Source organism: Argiope bruennichi, chromosome 5 (genome assembly GCF_947563725.1).
Source record: "Argiope bruennichi chromosome 5, qqArgBrue1.1, whole genome shotgun sequence".
Taxonomy (NCBI): Eukaryota; Metazoa; Arthropoda; class Arachnida; order Araneae; family Araneidae; genus Argiope; species Argiope bruennichi.
The window spans coordinates 73,558,590-73,577,195 of NC_079155.1; the positions used below are offsets into that span (position 1 = coordinate 73,558,590).

The 18,606-nt window shown below is 23.7% G+C and overlaps 1 protein-coding gene across 4 annotated transcripts in view; it reads left to right on the top strand.

Annotated features, from left to right (window-relative positions):
* The window catches only part of LOC129968517 (DNA ligase 3-like), a 103,067-nt gene that overhangs the window by 10,268 nt on the left and 74,193 nt on the right, over nucleotides 1–18,606 (top strand). For 3 of the 4 annotated variants that reach the window (XR_008784419.1, XM_056082488.1, XM_056082489.1), the window contains exons 7-18: nucleotides 1,843–1,941; nucleotides 3,100–3,179; nucleotides 5,459–5,536; nucleotides 6,673–6,829; nucleotides 7,612–7,767; nucleotides 9,262–9,390; nucleotides 12,423–12,502; nucleotides 12,583–12,670; nucleotides 13,818–13,895; nucleotides 16,200–16,332; nucleotides 16,979–17,118; nucleotides 17,220–17,294. Coding sequence is in view for 3 of the 4 variants with exons in the window: in XM_056082488.1 (XP_055938463.1) it covers nucleotides 1,843–1,941; nucleotides 3,100–3,179; nucleotides 5,459–5,536; nucleotides 6,673–6,829; nucleotides 7,612–7,767; nucleotides 9,262–9,390; nucleotides 12,423–12,502; nucleotides 12,583–12,670; nucleotides 13,818–13,895; nucleotides 16,200–16,332; nucleotides 16,979–17,118; nucleotides 17,220–17,294 (1,293 nt within the window). In the remaining variant the exon portion in view is untranslated. The remainder of the gene's footprint in view (nucleotides 1–1,842; nucleotides 1,942–3,099; nucleotides 3,180–5,458; nucleotides 5,537–6,672; nucleotides 6,830–7,611; nucleotides 7,768–9,261; nucleotides 9,391–12,422; nucleotides 12,503–12,582; nucleotides 12,671–13,817; nucleotides 13,896–16,199; nucleotides 16,333–16,978; nucleotides 17,119–17,219; nucleotides 17,295–18,606) is intronic. The other variant, XM_056082490.1, reaches the window with a different exon arrangement.

Sequence of the window (18,606 nt, forward strand, 5' to 3'; positions counted from 1 at the left end):
CCATTTCTTTAACTGTGTTAAATTTATAAATTAATAATTTTTATTAAAAGTTATATCAAAAAGTTGTGCAATATAAGAATGAAATAAATGATTTTGTCTTTCTGAATACATATATACAGATTGTCCACTAAGTTTGCACAATTTCAAGATTTTATTAAGGAAACAAATGAATATACAAATCTTTGATAATTATTGCAGAATGAGATGCCAAATGATTTTTTTTGTTTAATTTATTCTAAATGGACAGCATTAGCTGTATGAACACAATTAATTACACAGTACTTGATTTCTTGCTATATTTACTTTTGTATGGGGTTCATCAATAATGGCATCAAAGATCTTACGCTTCTGGTAACTAATGTCCTATATCTGCTTAAATTATTTATGTTTATTTCAAGCACCTCAGAAAAAGAAAAGAAAAAAAAAAAATAAAAAAAATAAAAAAAAAAAACTGAATGAGCATTGTAATTGTGAATACTTTCCACATGTGTCTAATTACTGATTTTGTGTCAAACTGCAATATGGATTGTCCCTTTTTATTTAAAAGGATATATATTTTGTAAGGCCTTTTTACACCCTCTCTTTCATCGACATACCTACTCAGAGCAGGTAAATGCATTGTTTTTGCAAATTTTGATAACAACTAAGTTTATGAAAGAAATTTAACAAGTCTCATTAATTTACATTTTATAAGTTTTTTTGAAATTGTTAAGGGATTCTGTCATACCCCTTATTTTGTGGCATCACTGGTGACAAATTATGCTAATGATATGCTATTTAAATAATTCATACAATCTTATCCATGATTTTTTAAAATTTTGTACTATATGCTATCTAGTTAAATATGGAATAATTTCCTTGAGATCTTTAAAATTTCCAGCAAATTTATTTAATTGAATTTGTATGATTGATAATGATTTAAAATTAGTATTTAATTGCACATTTCTTTTGTGATTTTCATCTCTTGAAGTCACCAAAATTAATCTTAACAATTTTAAATGAATAAATTTGATTTTTTCTTTTTCATTTGATACACAATAAAAGCACACCATAATCACTAAATCCTTTTGTAATATTGTTTACATAATAATATAGAATGTCACAAGAAATGAGTATTCTAATTTAAATTGCTTATTACTTTGTTATCTGTAAACTTACTGTCATCATATTCTGTCTGAAACCACAAAAGTTAATTAAGTTATATGCAAGAAAATATGAATTCTGTGAGCCATAAAAAACCTGTCTTTTTATTTCAATTGTGTCTGTTTCTAAAAACTGATACAATTGAATTGAAATTTTTCAGATTTTATAACTTTCACATTTTCTGTTTATTTTCCATAATGAATTTGAAATTCACGTTGTTTTATGATTGTTAATGATTTCATCTCATTGAACTCTATGAAATGGTTTGGCTTTTCTTGTTTTGAAATCTAGTTTTCAATTTAAGCTGTGGCAGTACTTAAGATGGCAGACTTCTGCATTATTTTTGCACCAAGAGAATTAAACAGAGAAATCTGTGTATTCACTAGAGAATTTTGAGATAATTCACACAATAAGTTTGCATAAAATCATGAAAATTCAAAAGCATTTGGGAAATGCTGTTGGAAACTACTGAGTTTTTCTTTTATAAATGTTTTATAAAAATTCTGTATTTCTAAAGTTCTACAGGATTAATATGTTTGTGCAGAAAATATTCATTGGCTTTTTTTTTCTTAAGTTATGTTTCTTGATTAGACGATTTGATTTTATTATTATTTGTTATTAGACAGATGAATAAAATTGAAATTGATATTATTGTTTTATACAGTACATGCTTTTATTTTCCATACTTTCTTTTTGTAGGGTGTGGGAGAAGGTGATGTTTCTGAAACCGTTAAAATATTTTTTGAGCAGTCAAAGTCTTTTAAACCTCAAGAGCAAAGTACATTATATTTACAAGATGTAAGTTTTAATTAAAGTATTTTTATTTTCAATGTAATTATCCTTACATTTTTCAAAATAATATATCTCATTATTTATTCTTTCTCTTGATTTGTTTGAAAAAAAGATTAGGTGTATATTAACCTGATTGTGTTAAAAAATATACAGTTGATTCTAATCCATAGTCTTTAAAAGCATTTTTAAAATTTTTTTATTTTTTATTTTTTTTATTTTCATGTATCTGTAATGTGAAAGAGAATTTTTCATGGTAGGCATATAGTAGTGACAGCATTAGCTGTTTAGTGGTCATTGATGACTGACATATATTTTCTGAATGTTCTACATATGAGATGTTAACATTCAGATCTATTTTGCATTCTTCACTGTATCCCCATTATTGCTGAAATGGCTTGATATAACCAAACAGCCTAGTGCCAATCAAAGATTTACTTTCTTTTTTATGACTATAAAATATAGCAAAATTTTTATTTAATTTACATTCCAAAATAAAAATATGAAATTTTTAAAAGTAAAAATATTTGATAATTATTTTTTTACCATAACTATTAGCTATAAAGGCATGGGATACATTGTGTTTCTATAATTAGTGAGTAGTTGTCTGGAAAAAAAATAAACAAATAGGTAACTTGGGGGATCAGGTTTCTGTAGGAATAATAAATAATTGTAGAACGAAAACCGGTTGTTGTTTCAGAGGAAATTAATTTTAATTTGATGAAAGTTTGGTACAGCAATCATTCAGAATCATGGATTTTATAAAATGGAGACAGAGTACAGTAAAATTACATGTGGTTGTTTTTGTATTAATTTATCTTTTATATAGCATGTAAGTTGATTTTCTCTTAAAATTTGCTTTAATTTTATTTTTTGATCTACTTTCTCTATTCTCAATATGGCATAAATGTTTATTAAATAACAAATACATGGTTTTTAAAAAAATACACCAAAGCTTAATCTTTATCTCTATTTTTACAATAAACTGTACTATTTTACAATGAATATGCTCTATAGCGATTTTTTAACCATTTTTTATCATTTAATTTAATATTTTTTTTGTAAAACTCCAATTATGCAAATTTTTCTTATGTCACATTAATTAATTTGGATACTTTGAAAGGATTTAAATAGAATTTCTGATGCCAATAATATATATCTTTCTAGGTTGATAAATATTTAGAAGAACTCTCAAAAACTGGCCAAGAAGTTGAGCAAACCAATATTTTAACTAAAGTTGCAAAGAAGTAATTTGTCTTTTTGTAAAAATGTTAAATACTTGGTCAAAATTAGTAAAATATTTATGCATGATTATGGAACTTTTATTAATATTTGATTACATTTCAAAAAATTTAATAGATTTTTCCGCTTTAAAATCATAAATGTTGATCTCTATAAATAAGAAATTTTTAATCATGTTTGTATAATTGTTTTTTGTCTTTAATTGTTTTGCTTTAATAGAAAATTGAAATTTTATCCGAGTTTCTCTTCAGTAATGCTTTTAAAATATCTAGTTTGGATCTTTTTACCTTTTGGAACGAATTTTTTTGTTGCATTATACTAAATATCTAGAGTTTTTTAAAACTGTAGCATGTTCTCAAATGTTATTTAATATAAGTACCAAACAATGAGCTTTACAGGTACCAAGTAAAAGTACATAAGCAGTACCAAAAAAATTAATAAGTAAAATAAAGTAATAAGTAAGTACCAAAAAAAATTTACATTTTGAACATGCATAGCTACATTTTATTCCTTGTCTTTTAGGGTGATAATACTTTTTGCAATTTCTAGAAAATGTTTTGTATAAACTCTGATTAATAGCATCTAAAAAAATATTAATAGACGATAGTAATAGCATGGAAGCTCAGCAATTTTTATATTTATAATTGAGCTAAGCAGACAGAATCTATAATTAGGTTCACTCGATATTGATTACGTTGTATTCTGTATATAAATTCTCTTTTATTCATTTATTATGAAAATGCATAATATAACATTATAACATAACATAATATGCATAAATATTAACATTATGAAAGTTTTTTCGAAAAGTATTTATGAAGAATTTTTTTTCTTGTAATTTTGCATTTAGGATTAAATGTTTAGTTATCAGTTTGGTGAAGCTCCTTAATATACATATATTTATGTATTTGCATCTTTGATAACCATCTGGTTTGCTGATGATATTGGCTATATTTAAAGTTATTAAAGTAAGTTAGATATAACTTCATGTCCATGTGTCTATGGAATAGTCGCATCTTAAAGCTGTATCGTTTTTAATTGTTTATTGTGTACTTAAATCATTTTAATGCAATCCCAGCATCATATAATCATTGTATTATTAAAATTGTAAATATCCAGTTCACCTGTCTTCTGAATTTTGCAATATTGTAGCCATTTTTTTTTTTTTATCTTGCAAACTATACATATATAAAATGAAATCCTTTTTTTCTTTGGAAAAAAAAATTGAGATTAAATATTGTATGAAATAATAAATGATTTGAATTTCTCAACAACAATGTGAACTATTGTTGAAATTCAGTTTAAAAAATATTTTTTAAAAAATTGCTAAAATAAAAAAAAAAAAATCTTTGCACACTTTTTTAATTGGAAACATTGAAAAGACAATATTTTGAAATATTGTAAAGTTAGTTTTTGTGTAATAATATTTGTGGAAGTCATTTCTGCAAAATATCAAAATTTGTTAATTTTTAATTGATTAAAAGTATAATTAATTTATTTTTTTTTAAATTCCTCTGAGATGCACATTTTTGCCCACCAAGATTATATGTGCTACATTTTTCAATTGCAAGTGAAATAATCTGCTCTATAATGTGCTAATGTATGCATATTCATACACTCACATTTATCTTTAATACTGGCTTTTGGATATAGCTATTTTATGAAAGGGGAAAAAGTCCTGAAAATTCTGAATATTGACTGAAAATAAAAGCTTACTTTTTACTTGATCAAAATACTCATTTTTTGAAAATTTAAATAAATTGAAAATTTAATTCATTTAAAGTATTTTTATTCATTTAAATTCTAAGTGATGGGTTAAAAAATTTGATCAAAATTATTTCTGGTATCAACCACTTAACTGCTAAGAGCATAAATCTAAGCCCTGTGAAGTCTATATGTTAAGTTTCAAGTACTTCCTTTTGTTGCTAATCATATAATATGCCCTCTGCTTTAAAATTAAATAAAATGATTTTGAACATGATTCTCCATTATTTTATATGTTGGAATAGAGGGAAATATGCATCTGATAGAAGGCAATTAAGATGTATCATGTTAGATCAAGTTGCAGTGGAGAATTAATTACATAGCATTTTATTGATATTTTAGAGATTATACTATAATCTGGTGAATATTTTACTTTTTATATGTTACTAAATATTACTTAAAATCTGACTGTTCTTCAATGCTTTTTAAGCAATTTTTTTGAAATAGTTAAGACATTTTGCCATTATTTTTTAATAATATTCAATTATGTATTTATAATAACACTTATAAATTAATGCAGGTGTACAGCAAGTGATTTGAAGTATTTTATTCGGTTCATTAAGCATGATCTTCGCATAAATGCTGGCCCTAAACATATGTAAGTATGCTGTAAAATATATTTAACATTTTGAAATTAAATTTTTAAAAAAGGGTATAATTTTTTTGGTGCTTTTTTTGTTTCATTTAATGAAAATATTAGTGCTGATTACTTCATATTGGTAACAACTTATTAGAATTTTTTCTGATTATAAATATAAGATCAGAATGTGAACATTTCATTTGATGGTGTAGAAAATATATCTATAGTTTCCATTATTTTGTTATCAAATAAAATAGTGACAGAATTATGAAAACAATTTAAATAATTAAAAAGTTTTTGGAACTTAGTGTTTCATTTATTTGCTTATAGAAATGATTTTGTTGGTTGTAGTATTGCCAATAACTTTGTGGTTATTTGCAATATCTGCCGCTTGTATAATTCAGTTACTAAGAGTTGCTTAGTCTTTTAGTGCAGATACTGTAAAAATTAGTTGCAAGTGTTTGATAGTTTTAGTTTCATGGTGCATTCTCATACTTTTGATTTTATGCAATTAAATTTGATTTAATTCAAAATAAATGTATTGGCCGGATATTTATAAAAATAGAATATTAACTTTGAAAAATATTCTCAAAAAGTTATTAAAATATGCTTTTTTTAAAATTATAAAATGATTCAAACTGATAAATTTAGATAATTTCAGAATGTGAATAATGCTATAAAAAAATTTAAATAAAATAAATTTTGTATTAAAATTGAAAGGCTCAGATATATTAAATTTCAGAAGAGCAGAACAATCGAAAATTAGAAACTCTATGTATTTGATGCATAAAAAAATGCTGAAACATTTTCTTTTATTGGAATCAGATAATCTGAATGCTGCTAACACTAACCCATATACACATCTAATCAGAAAATCTTCGTTTGTCACCAGTAGGATTGTTTCAGATCATTTTAATCATCATTAGATGAGATAGTTTCATGGGACATGAATAAGCATAGGGTTAAGATCCTTTATACATTTTTAAACCTTTATTTTAGAAGTGTGAACAGAAATTTTTTTTTTTTCAGTATTTAAAAATTTTTTTAGAAAATTTAGATGTATTCTTTTTAGGCTCTACATTTTTTCCTTTATTTATAAATTATTTGAATTTCATATTTTGCTTGAAATAATAATTAAAAATTTTATTTTGTAGACTAGAGGCTATTCACCCATCAGCTTATGAAGCTTTCCAAGCTTCTCGAAATCTAAAGGATATTGTAAAACGTTGTTCGAAATTGGGGAAAAAAGGAAATTTGCAGAAGAAACTAGATGTTCAAGCAAACTTGATGACACCTGTGTTGCCCATGCTTGTATGAATATTTTTTGTTTCCAATTTTCTTTTTATAATATGATTAAAACAATAATAAAATATCCTACCAGATAATATTTGTATTTATTAAACTTTCTACAGATTTTAAAAATGTTTCAAAATTAATTGAAAAATACTGTTTAGTTAAATATGTTTTATTTTTAAGTTGGAACAGTGAGAGAGCTATATTTAAAAAGAAGAGCTATATTTAAAATTCAAAAGAAATTTAAACAGTTATCTAGTTTGGGCTTGTATTTTTATGTATAGTCAGTGTATAGATTTATGATTACTGATTCAGTAATTTTAATACTTTATTAATATTTGGAGTTTTATTTGTTCTAAAAAAATCTTTTTTGAAAATTATTTGAGAAAAATTTCTAAATATGTATATTTTCTGGTGAATGTGATTAATCAGTTTTTATTGATAAAGGTGATGGATCATTTTTATGAAATTGACCGGTTATTGTAAATAATAATCAATTAATTACATAGGCCATAATATATGTATATGTTTAACATAACTAAGATTTCTTTTGGTATTGATTTTATTAGTAAAAGTATTTAATCCAACTGCATTGAAAATGAATCAATTTTTTTATATTGTATAATTAATTATTCACTTTTAAAATTCGTATAATACTAAATAGTATCTTTACCCACAGATTTTTAATCCTTTTAAAAAATTAAGCTGCTAAAAAATCGTAATATCTTTTCTTTCTTAAATTATTAGAATTTTATTCACTTCTAACTTAATAATCAATAGGTGTTTTATTCTTATAATAGGCAATGGCTTGTAAAGATTTGGAAGAACCATTCAAACGATATCCCAAAGGCTTTTATGTTGAAGTCAAATATGATGGAGAACGAGTTCAAATTCATAAAAGAGATAGGGAATTCAGCTATTTCAGTCGTAGCTTAAAACCTGTCATGCCACATAAGGTATCAAAGTATTAATTTATTACTTTTTATCTCAATAATTATATGTCAAATGGATTTTATTATATTAAAAATATCATTGACATATTAATTGTTGAAGCATTAGATAAATTTTTAGAAATATTTAATGTTAAATTGGCTTTCAATGAAATGATGTAGTAACTGATTGTTCAATTTCTTTCTCTAAATGGCTTTTTATTTATTTATTATAATTTTTTGAGAAATTATTGGCATTTAAAAGCCAGAATCATAAATTTATATTTTATTTTAAATGCTTATTTGCAGAACATCATACATTTCATTGTTGAAAATTATTTAAATAAGGGTTTTTCTTCTTTTTTTTTTATTCAACACTTGCCTGTCTACAGACAATATTCTAAAAATAGGAAGACAAATCTTAAACTTTTAAATTGATTATGCCTACTTAATAGACAAAATATAAATATACTGCCATTATGTATAGAATCAAATTATGAATTATAATCAAATTTTACATGGAGATATACTTTATTTATAAATCACATGCTCTTTAAATTCTATGAAAAATATTCATGAAGGATTTTAAATGAAAATTTTCATATGCTGTTATAAGGATTTGTAATGCATTTTAAAATGCAGATCTTAATTTGGTTAGTTAAATTTATTTGACTTCCTTGTAAAAGATACTTCAAAATTATTGAGGAAATAAAGATTAATTATTTAATTTAAGAAAAATATAAAAAGAATTATAATTGTAATGGAATCTATGATTAGAAGCATAAAATAGTACTAAAAGTATAAATATATTTTTTAATGGAAATTAGAAGATGGAACACTATTTTGATAGATTTAATCATGTTATATGATTAGAAGTAATTCAATTTAGAAATTTTTTTAATATAGATTGCTAGATACAATCAAAGAAGCATAGAGTTTTGTGATTTTAGCAATTGTGGTCCTGAATCTTGCCACAATTATATTGGTGATTGGTATAATTTGCAGAGTATCTTACTCTGAAAGAAATTGATCTCAATTTGATGTGTAGGTTTTGCAACCACTTACCATACCCAGTTTATCAACATCTAAAAGTGTTCTTCTAATAACACTTGTTTTGCATTAATGATACCTGTGGGATCATAGTTTCTTTTGATGATATCTATTTCAATTAAATATTTGTAATAAAAATTTGTTGACTGCCTTTACTAAAGATACATTATGGTTTCAAATTTGAGCTAACTTTTGGATTTAAATGATGATTAAAATATATTTTAATGATTCTTGAAGTTGTATCATCTAAAGAAACTTTATTCTAATCAATATAAGGTTAAAAAAATTGCTGTTACTGTATTTTAGGCTTCATGTATAATTTGCTCCTCCTTCCTTTTTAAATTTTACACTGTAAACTGTATTGAATCATATTAGAATAGTTCATGACAATTCTTTCTAATTTCATGACATATATATACATTGAAGTGAATAATTGAAAAATGATGATTTTAACATATTAATGACACATAGGTTGCCCACTTCAAAGATTATATACCTAAAGCTTTTCCATATGGCAATGACTTGATATTAGATTGTGAAATCCTCTTGGTTGATAATGATGGTAAGCCTTTGCCTTTTGGGACATTAGGAGCTCACAAAGTAAGTATAATATCTTAGAGTCTTGTATTGTCTATAAATAATTTTGAGTAACAATAAAGATGATTGTGTGTGTGTATCTTGGTACTTTATAGACCAGACTGTTTGAGCTACTAAACTTGGCACATATATAGTTTAAGGGATGGGAATGTGCATGTTGGATCGATTTTTTTTTTGTAATTTTAATTATTTAAAAATTAAGATTTTTTTGACATTACATTTTCTTACTGTAACTTCCAAAAATATTGCAGCACAAAAATAATATCTAAATTATCTTAACATTTAAAAAATTATCTTTTTAATAATATTAATGCCAATTTTGGCAATTTTTTTTTTCATTTTTTTTTTCTTTTTCCTTATTTTCAACTATACATTTCATTGCTATTCTAAGATTCCAACATTTTGATTGTTTCATCAAATATTTAATCTCATGATTTTCTCCCATTACTGAAAACTAAAAAAGAATTCTGTTCAGTATCTGTGTAGTTTACAATGAATAAAAAAGTGAAGTTACAATACCACAAAAAATATTAGATTGATGAAATGGTCATTAACTTTTCTGATACTACTATGAAGTCATGAGATAGATTTTTATTAGAAAGATTACAAGTACACAATGGACATATCTAGGTAGACAATTAAAATAACACAACTTTTGTTATTGGCAGTTTGAAGAAGTAATGAGCATGAAGTTATATGGTTTAACTGAAGTTAATCCCTGAACCAACTGAGCAGGAGATACTGTTATTAAAAATAAAATAAGAAAAACTATAGAATAAATAAAATTTAAAAAAGTGAAGTAGAATTTGAAATATTCTGCACCTATAATTAATTTTATGTTTTGGTGCATCATTTTGTACATTGCTGTTAGAGGTAGGAATTTTTATGAGTGATTTTTTAAAATTATGTTTTCTTAATTATTTTATATGCACTTATAATGTTACATTATTCCTGGTAATAAAATTTTTAAAAGAAAAAAAGAAAGAAATTTAATGAGTATACAACTATACCAATTTTAATGTTAATACTGTCTCTAAATATTTATTATTCAAATTTATATATATATATATATATATATATATATATATATATATATTGTTTGTTTCTGGAGTATACTTTAAATTGTGGTTTATGACATTGATAATATTAGTCATTTGCTTGAACAATGTATTAGATGTTTCAATTCAAGAATGAGATCAAGTTTTAGATATTTCATGTGACAAAAATCTCACAAATGCATTCTTGAGATTGTTTATGCAATTTTTGAATAAAAGGAAATATGAATGTAATAAAACAACAATAAATAAAGCATTAATATAGATACAATAATTAAATGATAGATTAATTTATAATGCCAAATTAACTGCTTTGTGAAAAAATAACAAGTGTATAATTAAATATATTTAAAATTAATCTTCAATGTTATATTATAAAAAAAATGTACTTCATTTAGAAAACAAAAATGTAATTTATTTTTTATTAATATTTATACTTTTTTTCCCCCGTACACTTTTATACTTGAAATCATTCTTGGCTTGTTTTGGATAGGTTGCATCTGTCGATGTTGCAGCCGTCCTTTGCAAATTACAGTAAAATTTTCTGTCTTACATTACTTTATTTGGTGGAAAGTTCTTCTGTCAAAAAATGTTCTTTACTGTGTAACTTAAGTTTATTGTCAATTGTGACAATGTAATACTTATCACTGGAAGAAATTTTATGCACATCACAATATGAGTGATGTTTGTGCACATGTTGATGGACAACTTTAAAGCAAAATTGAACACAAAAACAAAGAAGTATTCTGTCGAAACTTTAAATGCTAGACTTTGATTTCTACATAACAGTTATGAAACTCAAAAATAAAATTCATTTAATTAAATTTCCCAAACTACCAAAATAATTGCTTTTAGGCAATATGGATATAACAACACATAGTATACTTTAATACATCTAATACAAAATACATATAATTATTAATATATGCACTTATATCATGTATAAAGAGTCACACAAAATCTAAGAAATCATATCACTATAATTGTTTTTAAACAAATTGACTTCCTTGGAAAATCAAGTTTTAAATTTTTAAAGCCTTTCATTATATCTTTACAACATTAGATTTCCAACAAAGTTGTTGGATAAATATCTATATTTAAGACACAACTGGAACTTGAAATCGAGTATGCTTGAAATTAATGAAGATAAAGCTAGCATTTTGAAATTAGTTACTCAATTATCACATTATATCAAAAATAAATCTTGATCATTGCTACTAAGTATCATTTTACTTATATAGTATATTTATATTTCAAAATCATGTAAAAGTTTTGTTTATGAATAAAATTGAATAATATAAATTTAAAATGTTTTATTTTTCATTATAATTACTCCATTTAAGATGCATTGATTCTTAAAATTTGATACTGCTTTTATGATAATGCATATATATTTATTTTTATTTATATGATACAAAATTTTAAAAGTTTAAAGACCCCTGTTCTGGTGCATTAAATGGACTATTTTAACTTATGAAAGCGTAATAAATGAATTATTTGTATAGAATGTTTTTGGTAATCTATGTATTTTTTTTTTTTTGTATCTTTACCCATTTGTCAGTTTTATAAATTTTTTTTATGATTAATAAGTATTGTAGAAAATATATTTCTTTATGTTCTTTAATTTAAAATATTTGCAAGCAATTGAAGTCCTTCTTTTCATATGAGCTGCACAAACTTTGAATATGATTTTAAATTTGCTGTTTCTTTAAAAAGCAATACTTCTTCTCTTTATTTATTATTTTTCAATTTTGAACTTTTTTCATTATAAGAAATTCCAATATTAATCCTTAGGTACTTAGCATAACATTTTTGGGTTTGTTCAAGATTTTGACAATTAAATATTTTTGTTATCATTAATATTTTTTGTAGTTTTCCTTCATGATTTGTATGTTTTGTTTTATAAAATGTTTTATCTTTATGTGAAAAAACTATTGTTCTTTAAACAATTTAAATATAGTTGTAAATTTTTGTTTTTAGAAAACTGCTTTTAAAGATGCAACTGTTTGTCTGTTTGTGTTTGATTGTCTACAGTTCAATGATGAAAATTTAATGCAAAAGTAACTTTTCAGCTTTCTTGTCTTTTATCTATCTTATTGTAAACTTTTATTATATATGCTAATTTTAAATATTTTTACAGACCCCTATTTGAAAGAAGGAAAATACTTGAAGAAAACATGCAACCAATTAAAAATCATATTATATTTTCTGAGTTGAAGGAAATAGATGTGAGTTTTGATTTAAATTATTCTACCTAAATTAAATTTTTTTGAAAATCAATTTTGATTAAAATGCCCACTTTCTCTTTGAATGATTATTTGTAATAGTCACTTTTCACTTTGAGAAAAATGGAATTTGCTTTTAGATTTTGTTAATAATTCTAGATATATTTTCTTTACATTTTCTAAGTTTCATTTAACTCTTTCGAATTTTATGATGCTCAATCACATAATAATCAATCACAAAAAATTTCTTTGTTGAAAATGATTTAGCACTATAATAAATGGCTGCTTATAAATCATAGAATCTATAAATAATGATATCCATGTATGAAACATCAAGGAATTGGCCTTAAAAAATTGGCCTAAAAACATTTTGTATAGTGTTTTTAATATAAAAATTGCAAAATAGGATGTGCATTCTGTTTTACTACATTTAAATATATCTATGTAGCACAGTATTTTTTTTCTTTACAAATAAATCTTTATTTTAAAATCTGTGCTAATGTTCTAGTTTCTTTTTTCTGAACTTTTGTCTGCAAATGTAACCCACTTTGAATTCGAAGATTGATTTTTTTTAAATAGTGGAAATGACATGCCTCTGATATTTTAGTTTATCTATATTTTTTATATTAAGATTTAAAAAAAAGTCAGCTTTTTTATTACATATTATTTTAAAATAGAATCACCAATAAAATTTGTAAGTATAGTTTGATTTGCATATATTTTTAGAGAAGATTGCTAATATTGGAGTCCCTTTTATAGTATTATATTATGTCTTTTCCATTTAATATCCATGTTTCTTTTGCCTATGAAATCTATTTTAGTACTATGTTTAAATACTAAAAAGGGAAAATAATAAACATTACAACTTTCTAAAGTGTAATTTTTGTACTATAGCAATTTGATTTGAATAGAGACCCAAAAGTACAATTTCAAAATGCTATTTTTTCCCCACCAGATTACTATTTAGTATATTTAATTAAGGAATATTTTAACATTGAATTCTAATATACTGCAGAAGCTTAAATAAACAATTTTTTTCTTAAATAATAATATTAGATTGTGTTATATTAACAAATAATAATAATAATTTTTTTAACTGTTATTATTTTTTTATGTTAGCATTGTGCTAATTTCTTTCTTTTCTTTCCAGAGTAGAAAGAAACTGCAAACTATTGTTGACTCTGTAATTGATCAAGGATTAGAAGGATTAGTTATCAAAGCTAAGGATGTAAATATAATATTTTATTTTGATTCTCAATATTGAATAACATTCACGGTAAAAATAATTGAAGACATAAATAGCTGTCAGATCAGAGATTTGAAATCTAGAATCAGTCAAAATGGAGCTACTCCCATGATATTAAGGCATCCAGAGAAATATAAAATTCTGGTCACCATAACAACACAGCCAGATATTCAGGTTAATTCAAATGGCCCCCAATAAGGACCTTATGAAGGAGTTATGTCTTGACCTCAATATGAAAGCAGCTCAGTCCTAGCCATTTCTATACAAAGAGGCAGGGGAGAACTTTTTTATTTATATTGCAACATCTTATCCTCATATCTGAGATTCCCCCATAAGGATATTTTTAAACATTTAGAAAATGGAAATACTTTTTAACGATTGTAGTTTCTAAATATTTTTGTTAGTGAGATATTTGTTATTCAGTAAGATATTTGTTATTCATTCTGGATTCTCAGCAATTCAGAATCATGAATGTTTTTAAAAGATGTAAAGTAAAATATAACAAATGATTCTTTTTTTAACTTTCACTATGTTTCTAAATATAAGATATCTGACTTAGTCTTTATTTGATGAGGAAGGAAATAATGTTGGCATGAAAAGTTTAATTTTTATCTTTTAGAAATACTTTTCTTCTCTTTTATTTTAGGATTTATTTAAATAATCATTTGTAATATCTTCTTGTACTTTCCTTTAAAATTCTATACTTTTTGCATATTTATGGTTCCATGAATATATAAAAATGATTTTTATTCTATAAAGAACATACGCAGAGATTTTACCTTGATTTTAAAATAATGCAATAATTAATTATAATATCTGCTATAGATTATGGAATAAAATAATTGGATGTATATTACTAGGAAGTTCTGTTTCTTAATTTTTCTTATTCTTTTCTAAATCAAATAAGCTTTTGTTAGATAGAATTATTAAGTTAGTGGCATTGTTCTTTCATTCTTAATGTGTATTAGACAATACCAATTGTAGTCTATAATGCCTTGGCATAGTTCTACTTTGCCATTTTGTGTGTAATTTGATTTTAAAACAGAAATCTTCATTATGATGTCAACTTTTGTATTTGGTAATTTGTTTCACTATTTTAATAATTACAGATACAAATTCATAAAATAGTTGATAAAAGCTGTCATTTTATTACAGTCAAGAAATTATGGAAACTTTTGACCTTCTGAACTTTTAATTTGGCGCTTGAGAATATTACTTTTGTATTTCTTTATATACTTAATTGTAATTAGTCAAATTTTATTTTTTATAAACAAATCTTATTATCAATTGATGTTTTATTTTTAAAATTAAAAATATTATTCCCTTGTTTTGTATATTTTATTCAGTGGGACATAATATATCAAAATTTTCAAGTTGATAGTTAATATTTTCTTTTATGCAAAAACTCTTTAAAGGTTAAAAATACTTTCTTCAACTGATAATTTCTTCTCTTCAGACCTCAAATTATATTCATTTTAACATTAAATGGGAAATAAAATTACTATTTAAAAACTATTATGAAAAAAATCTTTAGTCACTATAATGAAGATGTTGAATTAATTAGGGAAGAGTAATATCAATGGTTATTTTTTTTAATATTGCAGTTGTAAGTAATTTTAAAAATATTTTTTTAAATTGCTTACTTTTCTATATTTGGTTTTGACAATTTTCAATGAAGCAAGGTAGTTTTGTTAAAGAATAACATTCTATGTTCTGATATTTAAAACATTTGATACTTTTGTTTAATTGTGCATGTCTAATTTATTATTTATTTATTGCTTTAATTAAGAAACAGAAACTTGTATTAATAATATTTCAAACTTTTAAAAGGGATGTATGAACGAGGAAAAATACATAATAAAGATAATTTCTGCTCTTTTGATCTCATATTGTATTCTACTTAACATTCTATAGGAAATCAAATCACTGTTTAAAACTACATTACTATAGGGGAAAAAAAGAAGAAGAAAAAAAAAACCTTTAGTGACTATAAAGAAAATATTTAATTTATTAGGAAAAATTATTTTAAGTGTCCATTTTTTTAAAAAAAAATATTGAAACTGTGGACAATTTAAAAAATATTTTTAAAAAATTGTTTACTTTTCTATATTTGGTCTTGACAATTTTCAATGAATGTGGATAATTTTGTAAATGGTCAGTATTCCATGTATTGATATCTAAAACGTTTGATACTTTAGTTTAATTTTACATTTCTAATTGATGACTTATTTATTTCATGAATATGAAACAAAAATTTTTATTAATACATATTTCAAACCTTTAAAGGGAGTGTATGAACCAGGAAAAAGACATTGGCTGAAAGTTAAAAAGGATTATCTTAAAGATGCAAAAGGCAAAGGCATGGCTGATTCTGCTGATCTTGTTGTGTTAGGTGGATATTATGGTACTGGAAGAAAAGGTATCTATTAAAAAAATATTATCTATTATAAAGCTGAAAATTACCTAAACATTGATAATTAAATCAAATTAATCTAAAGGAAAATCTTAAATATAGTTTCCGAGGTAATAGTTATTGTTAAGTGCAGTATAAAATTATATACAATTAATCATTGATAATTTATTTGATGCTACGAGCTAGTGTGATATCCCAAACTAAAATTTGTTTCATATATTATGTAAGTTTTCTAATAAAATTCTGTATTTTTTTATTGAACTGCAATTAATGTTTATGTAATGTAATTTTATTCATAAGAAACTGAAAACAAGTTCAATACATGGAAAAAAAAGTATCTACTATTATGTTTGACATAGGCTTAGTAGTCAGTTTCTCATTTCATTATACCTGTATGAAAATAGTGGCTCTTTCATTTTCTAATAAATACTCTAAAAAATATATATATAAATTTCAATTTTTTCTGCTATTTCATTTGCAATGGCTTCTTTAGTTTTAGGTTTTGAGTATGTATTCAGATAATTTATTATTTTTTATTAGTTTTTGTGTACTTATCAGACTCTTACAGATTCAAATGAACAAAATTACTCTTCAGCATAATATACTTTTTTGAAATTTATTTATTTATTTAGGTATTTATATATTTATTTAGGTGGCATTATGTCTGTTTTCCTAATGGGATGTTATAATCCACAAACAGAAAAATGGTGCACAGTTACCAAAGTACCTGGTGGTGATGATGATACTTTAAATAAGTTGCAAAAGAGTCTAAAAATGATAAAAATTAGTAAGGTACATTTTGATCTTATTCTTTTCTAATGTTATTGTTGTGTTCTGATGTTTGCAGAATTATTTCATAATTGTGATCTTCTCTTCTGTTTTTGAAAAATTAGGACCCATCTCAAGTTCCACATTGGTTGAATATAAACAAAGCATTGATTCCAGACTTTGTATCAGAAAATCCAAAGGTAAAATAATTTTTCTGGTGATGCAAATATTATATACCTCACAACTTATATTCATCACCAATCATTCTAAAGTTCAAAAGTTAAATAAATGAATTTCAGGAATTAGTTAATAAATTTTCTGTATACATATTTAGTGACAAGATTTAATGAATAAAATATAATCTGAAATATTTAAAATAAAATCTCATTTTTTAATCTTTCAAAAATAAAATTATGCTTAATGTTTTGATAAAAAGAATTAAATAAGAATTGTTCATAAAGGTTTCATTTGAATAATTGTTGTTTCTCATATAAAAGAGATTATGAAAGAAAGTAGAATCTTCAAAACAATTCCCTTACAGTATTTGCAAAATAAAGAAGCATATACAGATGCAAATATTTTCTGACTTTAATTTCACAGATTAAACAGACTTAAATATTTTTATGGGATTTCAATAGGTAAAATATTCTTTAGTGTATTCTTGAGTTCTCAATTTCTCTATTAATATGAAATACAATTAAGAATTCTGCATCACATTTTCAGAGTTAACAGTATGAAAAAGATGTTTTCTTAAAGCATGTAGGTTATATATGATTTCATTAATTGATTTTAATATAATATTATTACTGTTAATTGATTGTTATTTTTTATCATCATTAATAGATCGGAAAGTGTGAATTATGTCATTAGGAAATGATGAACATTCAATGAAATTTTCTGAAGTCTATTCTTTAATTTGATTTTAAATGTGTCATTCTTTTTTTACTGCTTTGATATCTTAGTTCACGAAGAGTTTCGAATCTAATAGTGTACAGTTACCCATAGTTTTCAAATGATTTAGTCAGAGATATATAACTATTTTATAAGAGAGTACAACCAATAGTTTTTTTTTTTTTAAATTGTTCTTAAAGTTGCTGAAATTTACAGTATGATGTAAAAATTGAAGAAAAGAACATGCATTCATAAGAGTTATTTTAAGTATGTTTTTTACAATAAACTTCATATCTAGATCAATTTAAATGAATTTTCATGGTTTTATATGTTTGATAAATTCTACTTTAAACTCTACTTTTTTTTTCATTTTATAAATATCTTGAAAAGTAAAATTAAATCAAAATATCTGTATTATTATTTAAAACGTAAAAAACTGTTAATAATATCATACTGATTTCATTTAATCTTTGGTTATTCTTTTTACATTATTATTATTTTTTGAAAATTGTTTTATGTTATTAAAATTATTGCCAATTGTAAAGTTTTAAAAAATCTTTTGAAATTTTTAAAGTAGGATTTTTGTAAAGAATTAAGTATACATACTTTAACTGGAAACAA